Source organism: Mastigoproctus giganteus, chromosome 4, assembly GCF_048544385.1.
Source record: "Mastigoproctus giganteus isolate SK-2022 chromosome 4, ASM4854438v1, whole genome shotgun sequence".
NCBI lineage: Eukaryota > Metazoa > Arthropoda > Arachnida > Uropygi > Thelyphonidae > Mastigoproctus > Mastigoproctus giganteus.
Window position 1 is genome coordinate 100884445 of NC_143578.1, and position 24688 is coordinate 100909132.

Here is a 24688-nt window from a genome sequence, read left to right on the forward strand (position 1 = left end):
AAGTGATTTCAGGAACACAGTGAAGGTACCACCCATCTTGATTGGCCTGAAAATCCATCTGGCCTCAATCCCACTGAACACCTGTGGGATGTTCAGGGGATGTGAGGCATATGGACTTGCAACTGTCATCAAAATGTGGAAAGCCTTGCAGGCAACATGGCTGCAAATCTCTATGGGCATCTTCAGACATCTAGTGGGGTCATTGCCTAGGTAAATAGCAGCTGTTGTGTGCAAACAGTGACTCAACATGGTATTAAGCAGGTGGTCATAATTCAGTGATCACTAATTGTACATATAAGTTTAAAATAACAAAAGAATATATACAACATATAAGAATGCCACAAATTTACACCTTTTGAGATTGCTTGTATCACCGGACATTTAGCAATGGGATCAGCTGGGTCTCATTTTCTCAACCTGACCATACTAGATATCTTTAGAGCATTCATATTATATTATAATATTTAATTTATAATAATTTCAAGAATAAGCACTCCATAAAATTCCTTTTGAACCAGAATCATATGAAAGTAAATAAAACACAACATTATCGAAGATTTTGTATGTAGGCTGATGGGAAGTCAGTAAGCTTTGAAACAACTGTCCTGGCAATGTCTCCAATTTTTAAATTGTATAGTGGATTCACTTATTCAGGGTGATGCTATACAATTTGAAATAATATTATAAACTTAGGCTGAACTATGCAAGTTGAACATAATATAAGTGCAAGCTTTAGCACAGAGAGCTGTGTTTGGTCTTTAGCAAGGGCAGAAAGTCTCTCCATGATTGAAATTGAACACAGATAAAGCACAGAATTTTGATTTTATTTTAATTACTATGTTAAAATAGTCCTACAATTCTATAGTACTGTATTGCATAGGGAAAATGCAGCCCAAGTGTAGGAGTTAAAGGTAAGCTCAATGAATGTGCTTGACTCATCTCAAAGCTCAATGAATGTGCTTGACTGTTCACTTACACAAAATACATTATTCATAGTTTGGCATATGTTTATTAATAGAGACTACCAACCAGCTGATGAGAAGCCAGTATGCATTGAAACAGTTGTATCAGGGGTTGGGGTTAACAGTATTTATCTCTAAGATGAAAATAAGTCCAAGTCTCAGTGCCAAGTATTCAGTCCTTGGTTTTCAGCATGAGCAAAAAGCCACTTTTTTGATTAAAACTGAATACAGGAAAAGCATACAAATTTTTATTAAATATTATAGTACTTGAATAGTGAATTTTAATTTAATTAATTAAAATGAATGTAATTAATACATTTAACTGGAATGTATTTTTGCATGCACAGTTTTGAATCATAGTAAATGTTTTATTTTTAGTTTTCACTTTTTAGAACTGATAAGAAAATCTCAAAGTAGATTAAGAGATTGTCTAGAAATAATTATTTATTGACTGATTATAACATATTATAGCTAATAAACAAATTATTGCTCTTAAAATGTGGGGTTAAAGTGTTTAATTAATTTATTCTAATTTTAATGATCAGAGATACATGTAAATCAAATCAGTGATTGGGTTTTTTTTAAATCTGATGTTATGCAATCTTGGGTTTCTTGCATTTTTTGTCTTTATTAATACTTATACTAATATGTAATTTATATGTGTGCATGTGTATCAGAATCTGTTAATTTTCTAGACAAATTAACAATTATCTAGTGGGGAGGTGATAAAAGGGAGTGGGGTGGGGAAGAGAATATTTTCAAATTTCACTCAGTGAAAAATAAATAAATTTTTTGTTTATACTCAGGAACGACCGCATGGTCAGAGGAGTTCACAAGGTAGAGAGAATACAAGAAACAGCACCATATTCAGCAGTCATAGGCTTGAACCCCATCACTCAAGGCATGTGTACTTATGCACCCGCGTGTCTGACCACTCAGGTACGGGAACAGAATATCAAAATTCTTAAACATTCACAGTATGAAGATTGAGAAAAGCTTCAAGTTCTGTTTTTTTTTTTAGCATATGATGTGAGCAATACACAAAGTAACCAGTTTTTTCCTGCTTCCTTTGTGCATCATGGCCGTGAGGTCCAACTGGACAGTACAGCACCATCATGATATTCAAGCCCGAGATGGGATTCGAACCCGCGACTTTTGGGTTGCAGGCAGGCACTTTACCCACCCAGATAACCCGGTCGGCTTCAAGTTCTGTACAGAGGAGATATTTAATGTTACTAATGAAAAGAGCAAGTGTGATGCTAATTGTAAACACCCACAAGTGATGTGGATACAGAAATGGCAGCTCCCATTAAACAACTCCACTGCACTCATCACTTGGTACCACCTGCTATAAAACCCAAGTCCCAAAATATACTATCACAGCTTAGTGAGGTATCACATGCAACTTGTGTTTACAAGAAATTTATTTTTCTATAAACATTAAAGTAATTTCATTTTAGCAAATGGAATTTATTAAATTTTCTAAGGTGCAAGAGAAGACAATGAAGTCCTTGTATTTTTCATAATTTTGAAAAGGGCAAATAGCATTAAGTAATTTATAATTCTGAAGTTCAAAGTTCTTATTAAATTAACTTATTACAAAACATGAAGAAACCAAAATTACATAATGGGTGAAAAGTGGCCCATTACATAGTTTTGATTGCTATTGAACAAACAAAGTGGAGGAACAACAAAACTACAAATTCTGGGTTCTTGCACTATTTAATAAGCATAACAAAGTAACCACTGTGACCTCTGACTCTTCTTCTTTGCCTATCCCCCCATGTAGCTGGAAGCAAAACACCAAACTGCAAGATCTGAATAAATTAATGAAAAATGTCAGTTAAGTACAATACTGGATTAGTAATCTCAGACAATCTTACTACTTGGAAAGAAACAAACTTAAGACAACTGATAAAAATACTTAGGAATAATTGTGCAATCCAACATGAAATTCAAAGAAGACATGCTGCTAGGACAGCACAGTTTTATCAATAATGTGCAGAATTTGACAAAGAGGCAATTATAATTACTCAAAATATTACTCAAAAGTCTTCAAAGGAAGGATATGAATCTGCTAGAACAGGTGCAACAAAGTTCAACACTATTAGTTAGCATTAGTAGTGGCAAATGATGCAAGGAAGAAAACTTACAGAAACTCAGCCAAAATAAAAAATAAATAAAAAATACCCACCTAACCTGTCCATCTCCTTCAACGATTTGTCTGGTTTTCACCCGCTGGCTGAAGGCAAACTTCCACACATATATCCTGCAACCATCCTTCAACATGAATTTATGCCTTCTCCTACTGTGTGTAGACCCAAGCAAGAGGAAGAATGCCATCAACACTGAGCTTACTTAATCCATTCAAAGCCTTAAACATCTCACTCATATCGCCTTACAAATACCTAGTCCAGATGCTACAATTAGCAGAACAGAAGCCTTTCTTGGCACCCTTTTTGTTCCTTCACCAATCTTGTTGCCCTTCTCTGAACCCATTTCAGCTGATCCACACCCTTCTTAAAACGAAGCCTCCAAATCTGTATACAGTACTCAAGATGGAGCCTAACTATGGCCTTGTACAAAGGAACGATCACCTCCTTATCCTTTCTAGCAAAGTTCCCGTATATCATTGACAAAACCTTCAGATATGAAGTTCTCTGAGGTGCACATCTGATTGCACAATTATCTCCCCCACGTCTTTTTTATTTTCCACTATTCTGAGTATATCACCACACAGTAGATATGTTAATCTGGGATTACTGCTATCCATATGCAGTAATTTGTATTTGTAAAAGTAAACTCAGCTATTGGCCTAATTTTTCTGGATCTTGTTGTAGCAGCTTATCTTGATTACTGTCATTAATCATCCTGCCAATCTCTGCATCATCTGCAAACTTAGACATGAAACCTTATATACCTTCATAAATATCATTAATAAATATTGAAAATAACAATGATCCCAGCACTGAACCCTGGGGGACTCCACTAATAACATTAGTTCACAAAGACAGTGCCCATTGATAATCACTCTGTCTTCTCTTGGCACCCTTCTCCCATTCAACCATTCCCTTAGCCACAGCAGTAATTAGACATTAATGTCACATTTCTACAGTTGGTACAACAGTTTTTAAGTGCAATATAGTATCAAAAGCCTTACTGAAATCTATTTTTGATATCAAAATTACTTTTTGCATCCAGTTCTTTTGTTACTGCATCATAGTATCCAGTCAGAGTGGTCAGAGAGGACCACTCCTTAACAAATCCATGCTGACTGTAGTTTAATTGTATTCTTGTCTCTATGGTCCTGCATTACTTCTTTAACTAGCAATTCCATTATTTTCCCTGGAGGAGAAGTTGTCGATGGACGAGTAATTGTCGACCTAACAGGTCTACAATTACTCATGTCACCTTTTGTGAATTGGGTATACATTTGCACATCTCCAGTCCATAGGGACTGCCCCTGACTCTAAGAATGCTCTCATAATTATGGATAATATGTAGTTGTTAATATAAAAAAGCATTGTGTGTGTATGAGAGAGAGAAAGAGAAAAATTGTGGTTGGTTGCATGTCTTGATACTGGACATCCACATGGTTACTTCAGTGAGATACTGATGGCTTTGAAAGTTTAGTATATTAAATATTTTTTCCCCTTAATATGTGTCCTTAATAAATTATCACAGAAGCTTGTAGAATTAGATTGCTCATGTAACTTTAAGGAAGCACTGAACATATACCATTGATTTCCCTACTACAGTAGACTGTCAAAACAACGGCACCCCAAGTAACAGAACATTCAAGCTAATGGCACATTGAGATTGGATGTTTATATACAGCGCAGATGTCTTGCAGTGCCAAAAAAAGAAAACGGCAAGTAACATGATTACTGTATTTGTTTATGTTCGCATTTTGAAAGTGAATTCTGTACTGCCATCACAGATTATACGCTGTTTTACATTTACTTTAAATTAAAAATCCCTCATTATGGCTTCTAAAGTTAATAAATCTCATATTGTTGTTGTTGTTGCTTAGGGGCTTTATGGTGCAAGGACAGCAAAGGCCATAATGCGCCTAACTATGGTGATGTTAAATACAGCAGGCCCCCGTTATAACGCGGTTTGCTTTACGCTGATTTGCTATAACGCTGTTCTTATATTATAACCCGTATCTGACTATAACGCTGTCACAGATCACTATAACGCTCTTTTACAGATTACATTTTTGACATATTTAACGAAATCGTTTCATTTGATGGAGTCGATAGCTTGAAAATGAATAGCAAAACAGCATTAAAACGTTTCCCACGCCGACTTGAGGAATTTTCTCGCACGCTAATTTAATTGCAGTACAGTGACTTGTTACGTAGTTCCGAGATCAACATTTTAAAAAATGATCAAATATATTGCTTGTAATATTTGGGTTATATGCATTTATCCGAAGTCTAGTCATCACTCAGTACAGTATTAGACATCGTGCGTAACGGAAAGTTTACTTGAACATTGTATCATAATTAATTCAACCAACGCGGTTATATTTTCGAAGAGCTAATAATGACCAACAGGAATGAAAAAGCAACAACGTCTGGGCGCAGTACGAAGACTATAAATGTAAGAAAAAGACTGAATTTGAAAATTAAATTAGACGTTTTGAAGTGAATCGATTCCGGTCAACGACAAGCGGATGTGTGCCATAATTTAGGACTTGCAAGTTTAACTGTAAGAACAATTATAAAAAATTAATTTTATCAGCGGGAAAGATAGCTGTTCCACTGCAAGCAACTAGGACTAGGCCGGCTATTAGGATTGAAATGGAAAGACTAATTTTATTGAAGATAATATTCCAATGCAGAAGTCAGTTAAGTTAAATATTAAAAAAAAAAAAAAAAAGAGAGAGAGAGAAAGAGATTAGCCAATATGATGATCTGAAAAAAACTCGGCTAAAAAAAAAAAAAAAAAAAAATGTGGAACCATTTAAAACTGGTAAGGGCTGGTAGAATATATTTAAAATCCAGGGAGAAGCCGCTAGTGCAGATCAAGGAGCCGAAACTTTCAAAAAAGAACTTGTTAAAATTATTGAAGAGGGGTATTATGTGTTATACTTCTCAACAAGTTTTTAACATAGCTGAAGCAGGACTTTTGTGGAAACGAATGCCTAAAAGAAGTTTCATATTGAAAGAACAAAAAATATGCCAAATTTCAAAGCGGTGAAGGATCAGCTGACTTTATTGTTGGGTGGTAACGCTGCGGGCCATTTAAAATTAATACCCCTTTTAGTTTATTTGGAAGAGGACCAAAGTTCAACTCAAAATCCACACATTTTTCATGATTAAATTCATCCATTAAATTAAATCAATTATTTTCATTATTTTAATTGGAATTTTAAGTTTACTTTTGATACGCAAGTAGTTACCACATAATTATACGTATGTAATGCAAAATATTTTATATGTGCAAATATTTGAATATTAAATATTTTGACCGACATTTGTGCATCTTTTCATTACCGTTTATTGTTGATTAGGAAATATACTATGGCACCGACTGCAACTCACAAATACATATGTTACCTTATGGGAAAGCGGCGCTCGCTTAGCGCGGATTCACTTAGCGCTCTGTTTTTCCGGAACGAATGATCAGCGTTAAGCGGGGGTCACCTGTACATAGTTCTATCTGTATAGATGTTATTCAAGTTTATATCATGTTGTATAGTTTTATCTGTTTGAGGAAATCAAAAATTTTGGTCACATGTGGTGTGTCTGCTAGTAAGTCAGAAATACTGAGAGAGGTGTTCATCATGGGAAATGAGATAAGCATAGCTTGTCGTTCAGTACTGTACTTGGGACAATCAATAAGTAGATGGTGGACAGTGAGCTGAGTGTTGCAGTTTGTACACAGTGGTGGGTCAGTGGCTGCAAGCAAATAAAGATGTGTCAGGTGTGTGTGGCCTAATATGACTTCTTCATGTCTGTTTTCACGTATACTAGATCTCCATGGTTTTAGATCTTTTTTATGCAAATTAGCTTATTGTTGGCTTGATTCTGCCAGATATGTTGCCATTGTTCAAGGCATCATTTATTTATAATGTACTTATAGTCAGATGTAGAAGTAGTGAAGGATTGGTCTATAGGATCGGTAGCAGTTTTGGCAGCTAGGTTGGCCTGTTCGTTTCCAGAAATGCCAGCATGACCAGGGATCCAACATAACAGAACTTGTTGTTTCTTCTGGTTTAATTTAGTCAGAGTATTCCAGATCTGTCTAAGTAAGGGGTTATTTTTTGTATTGTGTTGTATAGCTTGGATAGTACTAATGGAGTCAGTATAAATAACGCTGTGCAGTCTAGTTCTTAAGAGTGTGTAGTTTAAGGCTATGTGGATAGCACAGAGTTCTGCAGTATAGCTGCTACATTCAGTGGGGAGTTTTTTGGACAAAGTGATGTTAGGAAATACTGCTGCTGCACCAACATGCTTTTCAGTTTTAGATCCATCTGTGTAGATCGATGTGTACTTGCCATGTTGAGTTCTCAGTGTGGCATGTATTTTGTAGCATGTTCTGTTGGGACATGGTGTGTTTTCCACAGGCTGTGAATGAAAAGTCACACGGCGGTATATGATACATCCATGGCGGGACTGCATGAGGTAGTAGGCTGTATCTACCTCAGGTCAATTTGCCAGTCAGCTTGTAGTGAGCGAAGACGTATCCCGGTTGGTGGGTTTATAGATGGATAAGCTCTATAAAGGTTTTCCCATTTAGGATAGAAAACACTGTTCCAAGTGGGGTGGTTTGGATGCCCTTTGAGTTTTGCGGCATAATTTGATAAAAGCATTTGTCTGCGTAGCTGTAAGGGTGTTTCATGCGCTTCGGTATATAGGCTCTGAACCGGTGATGTACGGTACGCCCCCAGTGCAAGACAAAGAGTGCTGTGGTGTTCAGGATCAAGCCAACGTAAAGCGCTTGGTCTAGCAGAGCTATATACGACAGAACCATAATCCAGATGTGACCGTATTAGTGCACGGTAGAGATGTAGCAGCGTGTAACAGTCGGCTCCCCACGTTGTGCCCGATAGAACTCTTAAAATGTTAAACTTTTTAAGACAGTTAGTCCGGAGCGTTTTTATATGATCAAGGAAAGTGAGTTTTTGGTCGAATATCACACCCAGAAAGCGGACACTAGGGACCACTGGTATGACTTGATTTTCTAGTCTAAGTTCCGGATGTTGGTGTAGGTTACGCTTCCTACAGAAGTGTATCCCAACTGTTTTTTGGTGTGAGAGACGAAATCCATTGTTTTGGGACCATTTAGCTATTTTGTTGATGGCACATTGCAACTGCCTTTCTATCATTCGCATGTTAGGCGAATGACAGGCGATACTGAAGTCATCAGCATACAGGGTAGTGGATATTGTTTGTGGTAGGTCGTGTGTTATTGAATTCATTATTATACTAAAGAGAGTGACACTTAGCACTGACCCTTGTGGTACTCCTTCTTCCTGGATGAATTTTGGATAGCACTAATACGTATACTAGATCTCCATGGTTTTAGATCTTTTTTATGCAAATTAGCTTATTGTTGGCTTGATTCTGCCAGATATGTTGCCATTGTTCATTGCAATGAGCGGCAATGCAGGAAGTTTCTGATAAACTGTGGTAGGTGTCCGCGAAATCCCAGATCGTATAGGGTTCGCATAATACCATATCTCCAAGCAGTGTCAAAAGCTTTTTCGATGTCAAAGAAGACCATTGCAAGATGTTCTTTTTGGACGAAGGCATCACGAATGTTTTTTTCTGTCTTGACCAAAAGGTCAAGAGTGGATCTACCTTCCCGGAAACCACATTGCACAGGATTTAGGAGATCATTTTGAGCTAGAAACCAGGTTAGTTGGGCGTTTACCATTTTTCCATGACCTTGCTCATACAGCTAGTGAGTGCATTGGGTCGATAATGTTGCGGATTTGTAGGGTCTTTGCCTGGTTTTGGAAAAGCCAGAATGTATGCATGATGCCATTTGTCGGGGAATGTGTTTTCTTTGAATATTCTGTTGTAGAAGAGTAACAGAGTCTTGAGAGCCGGTTCGGTGAGTGTTGCTATCATGATGTAGTGGATTCCATCTGGCCCTGCTACACTGAGTTTAGTAGATGATAGAGCATGATGCAAGTCTGTCATTGTGAAAGGGAGATTGTATGCAGAAAATGATGCTGATTCAAAATTGATATGGTTTTTTTCAGCTTGTGCTTTGTGTGCCTGAAAATATTGTTAATATGATGTCGCAGCTGATATATTCATGAAAGCTCTACCCAGGGTGTTTGCAATCTCCTCAGGTTTTGTGATATCATGGCCATTGACAGTGAGCATGGGACAGTTGACACGTGGGTGCAAAAGTTTTGCGTACATCCGCTGTATTTTTGCCCATATTATTTTTTGTCATGCTTGTGGTTGTGGATGCTGTTATTATTGTTTGTTATTTGGTTTTTTTTTAGGAGCATTAGCAACTAAGGCCATATTGCTCCGAGGATATGCAGTGGTCATTCCCTGACCTTTCCGCATCCTCCGTATTTGGTGGTGACGGGCTCGAACCCCGGTCTAATCAAGAAGCGTGTGCTACGCACTGCTGCTCCTTCCCACCTGGCTACGGAGGCGCCGGTTGTGGATGCAAAGCATCTCCATGCTTCCCTTCTGCTAGTCTGCCTGACTCGTTTTGCCTTTGCCTGTTTAAAGCGGATGAGGTTTTCTATTGTTGGGAACTTCCTGAAGATATTCTATGCTTTGTTCTTCTGTTTTTTAGCTGCACTACATTCATCATTCCACCACACTTTTGAGTTGGCCGATATTTTTGTGGATTGTTTCGGAATTGCTTTGTCTGCTGCCTGCAGTATTTGATTAGATATGTATTCTACTGCCAGGTTTATGGATGTTTGTTGGATCTGGTTTTCTTCTAGTATTGCTAACTGCTTGTACATATCCCATTCAGCTTTGGAAAAGTTCCATTTGGGGATCCGATAAGAAAGGTGGGGAATGCTTGTGTTAAATGTGACATATCACAGGATAATGATCACTGCCCAGCAGATTGCTGTGAATAGTCCATCCACATAGAGGATATATGGTTGCTGTGCACAGAGAGACATCAATAGCTGATGTAGATCCTGTCGGAAGATGTGTATAGGTGTGAGACCCATTATTGAGAGTTATCAGATTCTGTTGATCAAGTAGTTTTTCAATGATTTGTCCACGCTTGTCCAGATTATGGTTTCCCCAGAGCGGATGGTGACTGTTGAGGTCTCCTAAGATACAGTAGAGTTTGGGAAGTTGTATTACTAATTCTTCTAAGTTGGCATAGCTTATATTTTGGTTAGGTTATTGTTTGTTATTTGGTTTTTAGGAGCATTAGCAACTAAGGCCATATTGCTCCGTGAATATGCGGTGGTCATTCCTGACCTTTCCGCATTCTTCGTATTTGGTGGTGACGGGCTCGAACCCCGGTCTAATCAAGAAGCGTGTGCTACGCACTGCTGCTCCTTCCCACCTGGCTACGGAGGCGTTTTTGGTTAGGTGGCAAGTATAATGAGACTATGGTTAAATCAAAGTTAATATTGACACGTGCAGCAACTGCCTCAAGATTTGTTTTTAGTGGGAGTGGCTTTGAGGGTATCTGGGGATTGATGATCAGTGCTACTCCTCCATGAGCAGGATTTTTCGGATTTTGTGCAACACGATCTTGACGATGTATTATGCATTTCCGAAGGGAAACATTTATATTTGGTGTCAGATTGGTTTCCTGTAAGCAAAAGGCAACAGGGTCATATTGTGAAAGGAGATCTCTGATGTAGGACAAATTACTACGATAGCCTCTGCAATTCCACTGTAAGAAAGTAAGCATTATTTGGGTTTAGTGGAACCCTAGACTTCTTTTCGAGGGACAGAAGATTTGCCTCGCTCAAGTTTACCTTTCCCCTTCTTTGGGAAATAAGGTTTCCCTGTATCCATATCCTCATTGGAGAACAGTTCTAGAACCTGTTCGTCGTGATTCAAATTGTCTTCTGAATCCATGTATTCTGTTTGGTTTGAGTCAGGAGTAGTAGATACTGTGGTATTCTGTTGAATGGCATCAGGTTGTAGTGAGAGTGGCACATTTATGGCTTTGTTTTGTTTGTTTTTCGTTTGGTGTGTTGGTACTGGGGACAACAATGACCTTGCCCATTCAGCTAGTGATTTACTTGGTGGTACAGTTACCTCTATTTGGGTAGAAATTGATATGTGTTTTGTGGTTATTTGTGCATAAGTGGGCTTATTAGTATTTGGAACCGGTAGGGATTTTTTGGCCTCTTAATAGGTTATGTTATGTTCGGTTTTGTACCGCTGTATCTTTTTTTCAGTCTGCCAAAGGGAACACTCTTTGGAATATGCTGGGTGTGCCTCTTTACAGTTCAGACAAATTGGTCTTGTAGCTGTGCAGTCAGTACTAATGTGTTCAATGGATCCACACGTGGCACAGGCAGCTACTCCTCTGCAGACTGTCTGTGAGTGCCCAAACTTCTGGCACTTATAGCAGCGTAATGGGTTCGGGATGTACGGTTTAACTCAGCAGATAAGGTAGCCTGCTTTTATCACTGTTGGTGGCTTGGGATTGTCAAAAGTAAGTATTATGTTCCATGTAGGAACTAGTATGCCACCTTTCTTTGTCATAATTCTTCTGACATTAATGATTCTTTGGTCGTGTGATTCTTGTTTTAGTTCTTCGTCTGACATGTTCATGAGGTCCCATTTGGTGATGACACCTCTTGACATGTTCAGGGAAATGTGGGCAGAAACGGTGATAGAAGTTCCACCAAAAGTTTTCAGTTTTTGTAGTTGTTCAGCCTGTCGAGCAGTGGCAACTTCAACTAGTAGGTCTCCTGATCTTAGACGACGAACTGTCTTTGGAGTACCTATTGTGCTTTCTAGACATTTCTGCACTAGAAATGGAGAGAGCTTTCCAACTGGTTGTTCTTCAGTTGAATGAATAATCAAGAAAGTTGGAGTTCTGATTCTGCCTATGTCAGTCTTTTGACGTTTTGCTACGACAGAACCAGACTCCTCTTGTTCTTGCCTTGTCAAGGTTTCTTCTATACACCCAGTGTTTTTCTGGGTTTTACGGACTTCTTGCTCCATTTCGCCCTTTTCCCCTCCAGGTTACCAGCCCCACCACGTGGAGGCAGGAGCAGTGCCACCTTTGTGACCAAGCGGTAGTGGGTTAGTAGTAATATGCAAAATAAAAGAAAAAGGAAAGAAGGTTACTTTTCCTCCTGTTCAAGTAAAGTGATTTCTTTACTGAAGCTTATTTAATTGATTGTCAGTGTAACGCTGTAAATAAAGAAGATAATTTTATTTATTCAAGAGATTGCAAATTCACTAGCAAAGACACTTGATCACAAAATCACTTGGCACCTGGGGCCTAAATCTCATATAGAGAAGAAAAGAAGAACAACATTAAAGCACTTGATATAATCAAAACTGTAATATTAGGGTCACTCAGAAAGTTAATTCATAAACCATGTGTATTTTGTCTGTAAACTGCATGTGTTCGCTGGCTAATTCGCTAGTTTTTCTGGATGAAACACCCCAGTTTCTGGGGAAAAAAACTTGCTATCTATGCCAGAGACCAACTAACTCAGTCACACAGTGAAAAAAGGCCATAAAAATTCCTTGCATCATTGACAGGATTTGAACCCGGGCCTTTTCCATATGGTGTGGGGAGGATAGTGACAATACCACTGTGCTACTTGCGCAGACTAAACTTGATATAATAAAGAAAACAGAATGGGGCATAAGTAGGAGTGTATTAATGGCAGACAATAACATTGGATTGTCAACATGTTTGTTTTTTTATGTGCAGTTAATAAAATTGCATTCTTAATCGCTCTATTCCTTATTTAGCCTCATTATTTCTGCATTAAATATATTAAAAATAAAACTTTATAGATAACAGAAAAATCGAAATAATGCCACCTTGAATCATCGAAGGTGCCATTATTCTGAAAGACTACTGTAATTAAAACTAATACAAATTAGTAATATAATTTCATATTATTGTTTTTATAATTCTGTTTTTTGAACAAATATCTATTAAATTTTGCTTTTTGTTGAGGGAGAAAAAAAAAAAAAAAAAAAATCAAGCCTCCAAAATCCAGCAATGATTGCTAAAGCATATAGTGAAAAGCTTTATCAAGAAAATAGAATATTTGAGTAGTACAAGTGCTTCAAAGATAGACATAACATTACTTAGAATGATGTAGCTATGGAAGACTTTACACATCAACAAAGTACAAATTTGTCTCCAGCTGCAGAATTTATTTGGACAGAGTGTCAAATAACAATTGAAGACAGCCTCTCAAGCTGGAATATCATATGGTAATTGTCAAGGCAATCATATGATTAATAGAACTTGATATTTTAAACTTGTTATTGGCACTTTAGCATTTTAAACATGAAAAGATATGATTTCTTTCTTCCAACTTTTTAATGGCAGATTAGATAGAAAGGAGAGCTAAACTTTCAAAAGAACTAATTGAAATTTATGATTATGATATAAGATATTTTAAAAGAATAGTAGCATCAGATGAAAAATGGTATTATCTTGACAAAATCAACCTTCTGCAGGAAAGTCTCCCAAGAATGGGGGGAATCAGAAAATTCACCCTGATAACTGTCATTAACCAGCATGCCCATCTTTGCAGCATCAGTAAATTTATGCATTAAACTTGATATGCCTATATTAATTTTGTTAATAAATACTGAAAACAATAAGAGGCCCAACACCAAACCATGAGGGCCTCCACTAATAACATTAATAAAAAAAAAAAAAAAAAAAGCAATGACCATTTATAATCACTTCCTGTCTCCTGCTATTTACTCATCCCTTTACCTTAGCAGTAACTTGTCCCTAATACCACACATTATCTGCAAACAGTAGATTTGTTTAAATAAAATTCAGTCTGAACCTTGTTGATTCTGCTTTGTATACCATAACAGTAATAATAACAATAATGATAATTTTAAAAGTGAAATGTAGGTGCACGAAATATTTTCACACAAAACAGCTATTAATAATGATTCATATGAAACTCACATGATCTGAAATGCTAGCATCACAATCTGGATGGGCTAATAGCTGTTGGGCAATGGTAATGTGACCATGTTCAGCAGCACACATTAGTGCTGTAGATCCATCATCATCTTGCATATTTATATCAGCTCCTGCCTCTAAAAGTAACTTTACAATATCTAACTGCCCCCTGCTAACTGCCAACATCAGTGCTGTTTGGCCATTCTACAAAAAGAGAAGTGCTAAATAAGTTAAACATAGTATATAATATTGGTGTAAATACACCATAGAAAACTCTTAAACGAAAAAACTATGTTTGTAGTTTGAAGGGGCATCATTTTATCTGTATCTCATATTGTGCTCCTTCACGAGTTGCCATGTATTACACTACTCAAATAAGTAATGCTTTACCAAAAGAGAAGACTACTGTTACTTATCTCGGTGGGCACCACCACCCAGACGGCACTGTTTGAAATATGGTATGGGATAAAGATTTCTGTTATCCTCATACTATCCCTATTAGACTTAGGAAAGCAAAAAAGATATAGGAAGGTGATGATAGTAGGAGAGGTAGAGGAAGGAAATGCCGTAGAAGGAATAAAGGGACAGTTGCTCCTTCAACTCACACTCAAAGCTCATATTCCTCGAATAGGCAATGCTTCCCCAGTAGAGAAGACTGTTGTTACCTATTCGCGGAAACTCAGTGGCTAATATGAGATCCAGATAAAATGATGCCCCCTTCAAACTACAAACGTAGTTTTTCCGTTTAAGAGTTTATGGTGTATTTATACCAATACATAGGGCATGATATGAACATTTATATATCTTTATTTCTAAGAAGTTGATTTAGAAAGTTTCAATAATGGATTTATTGAGCAACTACCCACTTCTACCATCAATCGTGCAGTTGTTGGAAGCACCAATGGAAATAGTTTCTGGAATTCTCTTCAGTGCAATTGTTGCTTTACACTTTGTCTGTACTAATGATATATGGTTCCTTCAACTGAAATTTCTTGACACTAAAGAGGTGAAAGTCTGATGGTGTGAGATATGGTAGTGAGTAATGGAAAGTGTGGCAGTATTGTTATCTTGATTTTTGCCTGGTACCTTGTCACACTTAGTGCTTGACTAGCCAGTGTATTGACCTGAATTAGCAAAATGGTTGTCAGTCTACAGCTGCTAACATTTATGGTTAATAGCATCCTGTGAATGAAGTAGTATCTTCTCATGTGACATTTTGTTAATGCTGAACCCTTTCAGTATGAATTCATAATGCAATTCCTTTGGTGTAGTAGACACACTCATCAAGACATTACCCATACTTCTGTCACAAAAAAACCTTTTGGGGTGAGACGAGAATGTGTTCTTTCAAACTGAAGACAGGTGCTTGCTCTGGGGACTGTATAAAGAAATGCCCAACTTCCATTTCTGCACATGGTTCTGTTCTAGTTCAGGAATGTGGGATCAGCATCAGCCTCTACAAAGAGGTCACCATACATTTTCATCTGTGCTTCCTTCTGGTCCTCTGTTAATTCACACAGAGCAATGTGCTCACAAACAAGATGGATGTTCAAATCTCCTTTGAGAATGGCACTGCATGAACCCATAGAGGTGCCAGCACTATTCTCATTTTTTTTAAATTGTCTTTCTGGCATTTCTCCAATCTTACCAGGTGTTTGGTAAGTATTGGGGTGCCTGGAGCATTTGTCATCTCATTGATTTCAGTGCCTATAGCAATTTTTTAGTGTCACATAAACACATATACTGTTTCTATAAATCCATCAAAGCAGCTGCAAATTGTTTTACCCAATTTTTTGCATCTGCCCCAGTGCTGATTGAGTGTTTACTAACCAATGGAAGAATTTCAACCTCACTAGTAGAAAAACTTATGAAGAATGCAACATGCCCAGCACATCCCACATTTTCCAATGATGCATTTTCTAAACTGAAGACTGCTACAATAGATTCATTATCAGAACTTTCTCAACCAACATCATATATGCATTATAAGTAACAACGAAGAATTACATAAGAGGCATTTATCTAATGTTGTTGTTGTTGTTGTTGTTGTTGGGTTTAACGACACAAAGGCTACTTGGGCCATATTGTGTCTTCTAATAGTGAATATGAAATAATATCTATATTTTATGATATATTTGTATCCGGTTTAGGAAAGTATATAGTTCCTTTTTATTAGAATCATCTCCTAGAATCTGCAATAAATTTATTGATGACTGTGTTTTAGCAATTGATTTAAAAGTATCTAAGCGGATGTTCTGAAGGTGGGGACAGTCCACTAACAAATGGCGAATGGTCAGTTGTACTTGACATGATGTACATTGTGGAGCGCTGTCATTAGTTAATAGATAGAGGTGAGTGAGATGAGTATGCCCAATCCTGAGCCTTCCTAAAATTGTTTCTTCTCGTCTGCTTTTCTGGAAGCTGGAGGGCCACAGCTTTGGTTCTGGTTTTATTTGGAATAATTTGTTTTCTGGATAACTTCTCCAGATTAATGACCAGCTATTGTAACATGCTTTATGGATGATATGTTTATAATCAGTATATGGGGATCGAAAAGTCTGCAAAAGAGTAGTATCTGGTTGTTTGGCTGCTAGATCTGCTCTTTCGTTTCCTGCTATCCCAGAATGACCTGGAATCCAACAGAATGTTACAGTTTGGTTTGACTCATTACACACAAGTAATTTAGAATGGATTTGTTTTATTACAGGGTGAGAGGAGTTGGTATTACTATTTATGGCAGAGACAGCACTGAGCGAGTCAGTGTATATTATGGCAGACGAAATTAGAAGTTGAGTAATATGCCCTAGAGCCAAGTTAATAGCATAAAGCTCAGCAGTGAAGATACTGCATTCTACAGGTAATGAGACAGAAGTGCTGAAAGATGGAAAGATCGCAGCAGCGCCTACTTGGGTCTCAGTTTTCGATCCATCTGTATAGATCTTACAGGCCTGTGAATTAAAAGCAGAGTGAGCTTCATGTAACTGTGCGATATTGAAGGGACACAAGGTGTTCTTTCCCCACTGTTGGAAATAGTCATCGTAAATTGCAGGGATATTTGTCCACGGTGGATCAGGAGGTGTTATGTCCTGATATATATTGTCGATTGCAATATTCCACGTTTGAGTTAGTTCTTTAAGTCTAAGTGCAGCAGGTCTGTTTTCATTTGGTTTACTGTTGTAAAATGAGTCCCATTCGGTGTTGTACAGACATCTCCAATTCGGGTGGTAGGGAAGACTGCGGATTTTTGCGGCATACATTAAAAGCAATGTTTTCCTCCGAAGATGTAAGGGAGGTTCGTGGGCTTCAATGTAAAGGCTCTGGACTGGGGATGTTCTGAAAGCCCCTAGAGAAACTCGAAGGGCACTGTGCTGGATGGTATTTAATCGTTCTAATGTACTCTTCCTCGCAGAGTCATACACTGGAGAACCGTAGTCCAAACGGGATCTGATGAGAGCTCTATAAATATGGATAAGCGTATGCCGATCAGCGCCCCAAGACATGGATGACACACACCGAAGGATATTCAATTTCTTCAAGCAGATGGTACGAAGATAGGCCACATGTGCTTGAAAGTTCAGTTTTCTATCTAGAATCAGGCCAAGAAAGCGGACAGTGTTAACCAGAGGAACCGACACATTTTTTATCTTTAACTCAGGATCAGGATGAAATGACCGGAGTTTGCAGAAATGAGTGGTAGTGGATTTCTGTTCAGCAAGATGGTATCCATTGCGTAAAGTCCACGATTCTATTCTGTTTAGAGTAATTTGTAACTGTCTTTCGATAGTATTCATATTTTGTGATTGGCACGATATGGTGAGGTCATCTGCATACATATATACTTCAATAGTTTTTGGAAGATCTTCCAATATATTGTTGACCCTAATTGCGAATAGGGTTGGACTCAGTATAGAACCCTGTGGGACGCCCTCTTCTTGAATATGAGATGCTGATAGGAAGTTTTGATATCTGACTTGAAAGGTACGTAACTTTAAAAAGTTCTGAATAATTTGAGGGAGATAGCCTCTCAACCCTAACTGATGCATATCTGTGATAATACCATGACGCCATGTGGTGTCGAATGCTTTCTGAATATCCAGGTTGACCATAACTAAATGTTGTCTCCTGATGAAGGCGTTACGTATGTTGGATTCCATTTTGACAAGTAAATCTAGGGTGGACCTGTTTTTGCGGAAGCCATATTGGTGATCAGAAAGCAGATTTTGGGACTCAAGAATCCAGGTGAGCCTCTTATGCACCATCCTTTCGAAGGTCTTGCCCAAACAGCTTGTCAATGATATTGGTCTGTAATTTTGAACTAGAGATGTATCTTTTCCCGGTTTTGGTATTGCACAAATATAGGAATGACGCCATGAGAGAGGATATGTGTTTTCTGAGAAGATCCTATTATAAAATAGCAATAGTATGTACAGATCAGCTTCACACAGATGTTTAAGCATTCTGTAGTGAATGCCGTCTGGTCCTGCTGCACTATTTGGAGATTTACTCAAGGATTCTTTGAGTTCAGCTATAGTAAAGGGCTGGTTATATGGAAGTGGGTGATTAGTTGAAAAATTCAATTTTTTTCGTTCTTCATTAGTTTTAATTCTCTGAAAAGCAGTCACATAAGTGGTTGAGGCGGAAGTATTATAGAAATATTCTGCTAAAGCATTTGCGATGTCAGTAGGAGAAGATAGGTCCTGCCCATTCCACTGAATTATTGGAGACTGTAGAGGTAGAAATTTTCCATTGAGAGCTTGTATTTTTTTCCAGATAATCCGAGTGTCAGTATTTTTGTTAATAGTTGAGGCGAACTTAATCCAGGAGTCACGTTTTGCTTTTTTCCTAATTTGTCTTGCTTTGGCTCTCAGTTTTTTGAAAGCTATAAGGTTGGTGGCAGTAGTGGGGAATTTGCGAAATTGGTTCCAAGCACGGTTTTTTTCTACTTTCGCTATGGTGCAATCTTGATTCCACCAATGGTTTTGGTGTACCCGCTTGCTCTGGTTGGATTTTGGAATAGACATTTCAGCTGCTGATAATATATGGCTGGTAATGTGTTCGGTTACTTCATCAATATGTTGTTGCTGTACATACTGTTTGTTTAATAGGACACAAGTACAGTAGTTTTTCCAGTCTGCTTTGTGGAAATTCCAAGATATACGGGCTTTGGGGCATGATACGACCTGTGTTTGAAGTGAGCTGATGATTGGAAAATGGTCACTGTGGAATGGATCGTTCAACACCAACCATTCCATACTTGGAAAAAGAGATGCTGAACAGATAGATAAATCTATGGCAGATGTTGTGCCTGCAGGTAATTGAACATACGTTGGAGAGCCAGTGTTTAATACAGTCAGATTATGGTTATCTAGGAATGTTTCAATTAATTGGCCTCTTATCCATAGTGGAGGATCCCCACAATGGATGGTGACCGTTAAAATCACCGAGTAAACAGACAGGAGGTGGCAGCTGTGTTAAAAGGTTGTCAAGTTCAGTCTGGGTACAAGGATAATTAGGTGGTATATAAACAGATGCAAGGGTTAATGATATTCCCATTGCTATCCGAACTGCTACAACTTCTAGGGAGGTTACTAGTTGGAGATGTCTTGATGGTATGGTAGTTTTGACAAGAATACCTACCCCTCCACGAGAAGAGTCAGAATCCCTGTCTCGCCTAAACATAGTATAGTTTTTGAATTTGAGTGAAACTTTTGGTGATAAAAATGTTTCCTGTAAGCATACTCCTAATGCGTTAGTTTGTGTGAGTAAATCATTCAGGTCATCTATATTACTGCGTAATCCTCTGCAGTTCCATTGTAGGAATTTGTTCATTGCTTGGGTTTATTTGACGAAGATTGATCTGACTGTTTTTTCTGAGGTTTCTGCCTGCTTAGTTTTGATTTTTCATTTTTGGGAAAGGTTGGGCGTCCTGTATCCATGGTATCATTGGCATGTAATTCTAGGACTGTGTCTTCGTCCTCTGACTGAACTTCCATTTGAATGTTGCTATAGCATGATTTCATTGTCTTTTGATTTTCAACACTAACAGATTTTGTTCTTTCGGGCAAGGTTGAGATGGCATCAGTTGGGATACTGATTGGCGTGTTGCTGGTTTCATTAACTGTAGATTTTTTATTGCACGTTAGCATGGTTTTGGCCCAGGTGGCAAATGAAATGTTTGGTTCTATGGAGACATCTGTTTGAGTTGAAATTGACCGGCTGTTTTTAGAGACCGATGCGTATGATCGGCTAGGCATGGTTAACAGTATTTGCTTCCTTGCTTCAGGGTATGTGACTTTATGCTCTACCTTATATTTCTGGATTTGTTTGCCTGTTTTCCAAAGGTCACATGCTTTAGAAAAGGCAGGATGGCTTCCTTTACAGTTAGGGCAACTAGGAGTGGCAGCTGTACAGTCTCCTTGGGAATGCTCCTTAGAGCCACAAATAGGACACACAGCATCGCCTCGGCATGCTGTCTGAGAATGGCCATACTTCTGGCACTTAAAGCAGCGAATGGGATTTGGGATGTAGGGCCGAATCTTGCAGTTTAAATAACCTGCTTTAACAGAAAATGGAAGAGTCGGAGTACTAAATGTCAAAATGACGGACCTGGTTGGTAGTAGGTTCCCATCTTTTTTGGTCATTATTCTCCGCGCATGAGTCACTTTTTGTTCCCTGAGTTCTTGTATTATCTCTTCTTCTGACACTGATAGTAAGTCCCATTCGCTGATAACGCCTCTAGAGGTGTTAAGAGTGTTATGGGGCGTAACGACACTGGAATACTGTTAAATGATGTTAATTTTAACAGCTTCTCTGAGTGAGTTGTCTTAGAAGTTTCAATTAGAAGGTCTCCAGATTGGAGACGCTTAACCATTTTAGGAGATCCACAAACCGATTCTAAACATTTCTGTATAAGAAAAGGCGATAGTTTGCCAACAGGTTGCGTGGATAATGAGTGCATTATAAGAAATGCTGGCACGTCATTATTCTGATTTTCCGTCCTTAGTCTCTTTGGACGATTGGAGTCATGGTCAATGTCAGGAATTTCTGACCTTGAGCTCGAGGGCTCTAACAGTGGATAGTCACTTATATCCATGTCGGCTCCTTTTGGCCCTGGGGGTTTGTCTTTACCACCCAGGTTACCGGCCCCGCCACGGGGAGGCAGGAGCAGTGCCACGAGGTGACCAAGCGGCTATTAGTTGTGTTAGTAATAAAGAAAACGAAACAGAAAGGTTTCTTTCCTTTCTGGGCCTTTGCCTACTTCTTGTAGAACAAAAGAGCTACTTAAATATAAAATGAGAAAAAACGGTATTCAGAAATAAACAGAATATATACAATGGCAAAAGCTCTTTAGATAGCTCGCTTTGGAAAACGCACTGAGATCGCTTGGCCACGGAACGCTTGGCACCCGGGGCCGCATTTATCTAATGAAATAGTTTATAATGTTCATAGACAAAATGCAGATGTTAACTGAATGATAACTGAAGATAGTTAAAAGCTTGCTGATTTGGTTTATAGCAATTTGTGAGGGGTATATAGAGGATAGTAGAATTTTAAATCTGACAAGCTTGGTAGTACACGCAGAGAGAGAGAGAGAGAGAGCGAGAGAGCGAGAGCGAGAGAGAGAGAGAGAGAAAATACAATACTATTATTAGTAAACTGGGGTCTCAGTGGTCTTGAAGGATAATTGAAGTTTACATGCTTTAAAAGATTCAGAAAATCAGTTTATCCCATAATTTATTGGACTATTACATTTGGGCACTTTCTAACACTAAAATTTCACAGTGTCATTTCCAATAATTATAGCTCTGAAATGATAGTATCAGAAACAACGTAAAACATTACAGTATACTGACTGGACAGAAATCATGAGATACCTACCTAGTAACTGGTAGGCCCACCTTTTGCCCAGATAAGGGCAGTCCCACGGCGAGACATTGAGTCCACTAGTTCACAAAAGCGTTACACAAGTATTTCCATCCATGGTTGGTGCACCACTGTCCATAATTCCATTGCATTCCTGGGTGGAGGATCTAAAGCTCGAATGGACCTTTCCACAGCATCCCAAAGATGCTCCATAGGGTTCATGTCCAGTGAAGGGGGGGGGGGCATTCCATGGTGGTAAAATCTGCAGAATGCTCTTCGAACCATGAGATCCTCTTTCAAACAAGCAGCATTATAATGGTAACAAAAGCCAAAGTGTAAGATTGATGAATTCTAGAAATAAAAATCAAAATAAAGTTATCTGATTAGATAATAAATGGTTACAGCAGGATGTACATTTGAATTGATCATGGTTCCAACCTGCTTGATTGCTAAATATTGTGATGTTCTTGTATTTTTTAATCTTGTAAATAACTAACCATATAAAGAGAAAATGTATTTATTTATTTATTTATATACACAGTATTAAAGATAATTTAAGTTCAGAGAGCAATTCAATATCAACTCTATTTCAATGTCAACACTGAAAGGACAGAATTTATGGGATACCTGGTTCCTGGGCAATACGATGCTGTCACTCCTCTCGCTAGTGGATGAACCCACTGCTTGGCAGGTATATAGGTACATTGCTTCACTGCATTCACATAGATGGTAATTCGGTGTCAGTATAGATAAATGTCATGAAACAGCGACATTGAAAGAGGGATGATAGTGGGTGCCTGACGCGTGGGTAACTATCACAGAGGTGGTACAGAAATTGCACTGTTCCTGTTCAACAGTATCAAGAGTGTATCAGGAATACACCATTTCTGGAATAAGATCTCATCATGGACAGCACTGTGGGTGGAGAAAGGTAGTGGATGAACATGGTCGTCAACGTCTGTCTCGTATTGCTTCAGCCAACCGGAGAGAGAGAGAGAGAGAGAGAGAGAGAGAGAGAGAGAGAGAGAGAGACAGTGGCACAAATCACCGCCGACTTTGAGGGAGGTTCCAGATACAAAATCTACACCAAGACCATCATTAGCTGCAATAGGTTATGGCGCCACCAAACCATCAGAGGCCCCACTGCTAACACCATGACACAGGACTATGTCTCAATTGGGCGAAAGAACATTGGCAATGCACCTTGGATGAGACAAGATGGATCTCCTGGTCTGATGAGTCCCATTTACAATTATTTCAAGTGGATGGGAGAATGCAAATCTGGCGGAAACCGCATGAAACTATGCACCCACATGTCAACAAGGAACTGTTCAGGCAGGTGGATGGTCAGTAATGGTCCGGGGCATGTTCAACTGGCACCTGTTGGGACCTCTGGTATGTCTAGACCCATCTCTGAACAGTCCAGGTTACATGTCCATCCTTGTAGATGGACCCTTCCAGCAGAATAATGCACTTCCCCACAGAGCCATGGTGACTAGAACATGGTTCTAAGCGCATTCCACAGATTTTACCACCATTGAATGGCCTCCTCGTTCACTGGCCATGAATCCTGTGGAGCATTTTTTGAGATGCTGTGGAAAGGTCCATTCGAGCTTTGGATCCTCCACCCAGGAATGCAATGAAATTATGGACAGTGGTGCAGCAACCATGGATGGAAATACCTGGGACGCTTTTGTGAATTAGTGGACTCAATGTCTTGCTGTGAGACTGACCTTATCTGGGCGAAAGGTGGGCCTACCAGTTACTAGGTAGGTATCTCATGATTTCTGCCCACTCAATATACTGTAATGCTTTACAGTGTTTCTGATACTATCATTTCAGAGCTATAATTAATGGAATGACACTGAAATTTTAGTGTTAGAAAGTGCCCAAATGTAATAGTCCAATAAATTATGGGATAACTCATTTTCTTTAAAAGCATGTGAACTCATTTTCTTTAAAAGCATGTGAACTCATTTTCTTTAAAAGCATGTGAACTTCAGTTATCCTTCAAGACCACTGAGACCCCAAGTTTACTAATAATGCAAACCAGCATTATTAGTAAACCCTGTTCCAACAATTACCACCTGCTGGCTGAAGGCAAACTTACACACAATACAAAGGTTGGCAAAGTGGTTAACGACAGTAATCAGGGTTAACTACTACAACAAGATCTGTGTAGTTTAGTACCATTCTATATAGTGTAGTTCTTGATTATTGGAGTTATTTTTTTCAGCCTGGACTGTATTTGTTAACAGGAGAGACTGCTTCTACAGGGATGGGATACACTTAAATAGAAAGGGTGCAAGAATATTTGCTGATGCTATCGAGGCAGTGTTAGGTGGGTCAGAAAACTGCTAGATTGGGGGGAGACAAAGACTAATTTTGTTGTTGTTGTTATGGAGGCTTAATGGCACATAAGCATCTATGGCTATAATGTGCCTATTCACTTATTATTTTAGGAGATGAGGAATTTCCATAAAATCAAAAAGAAAATTTTAAATCAGAAATTATTAAAAAGTCCAGTTTGCTTGAGGAAGTCAAAAAATTCAGAAATATTTGCTTTATCACCAATGAGATTTTCAAGAGTTATTGGTTTACGTTTATTTATCAGTGAGATCAAGGATGAAGCTCTGTGTTGTTTATAGTAGGGGCAGTCAATTAGAATATGTCTAACAGTCAAGATGTTAGAGCAATGTGTACACTGTGGTGGATCACCTCCTGTGAGTAAATAAAGATGTGTCAGATGAGTATGACCTATTCTTGCC

General features: G+C 38.5%; 1 protein-coding gene across 1 annotated transcript in view; it reads right to left on the reverse strand.

The window, feature by feature from the left end:
• LOC150086952 (uncharacterized) overlaps positions 1-24688 on the reverse strand; it is a 232040-nt gene that overhangs the window by 25236 nt on the left and 182116 nt on the right. Inside the window, exon 8 of the mRNA XM_090372333.1 lies at positions 14061-14261. Coding sequence (XP_090228459.1) covers positions 14061-14261 — 201 coding nt within the window. The remainder of the gene's footprint in view (positions 1-14060; positions 14262-24688) is intronic.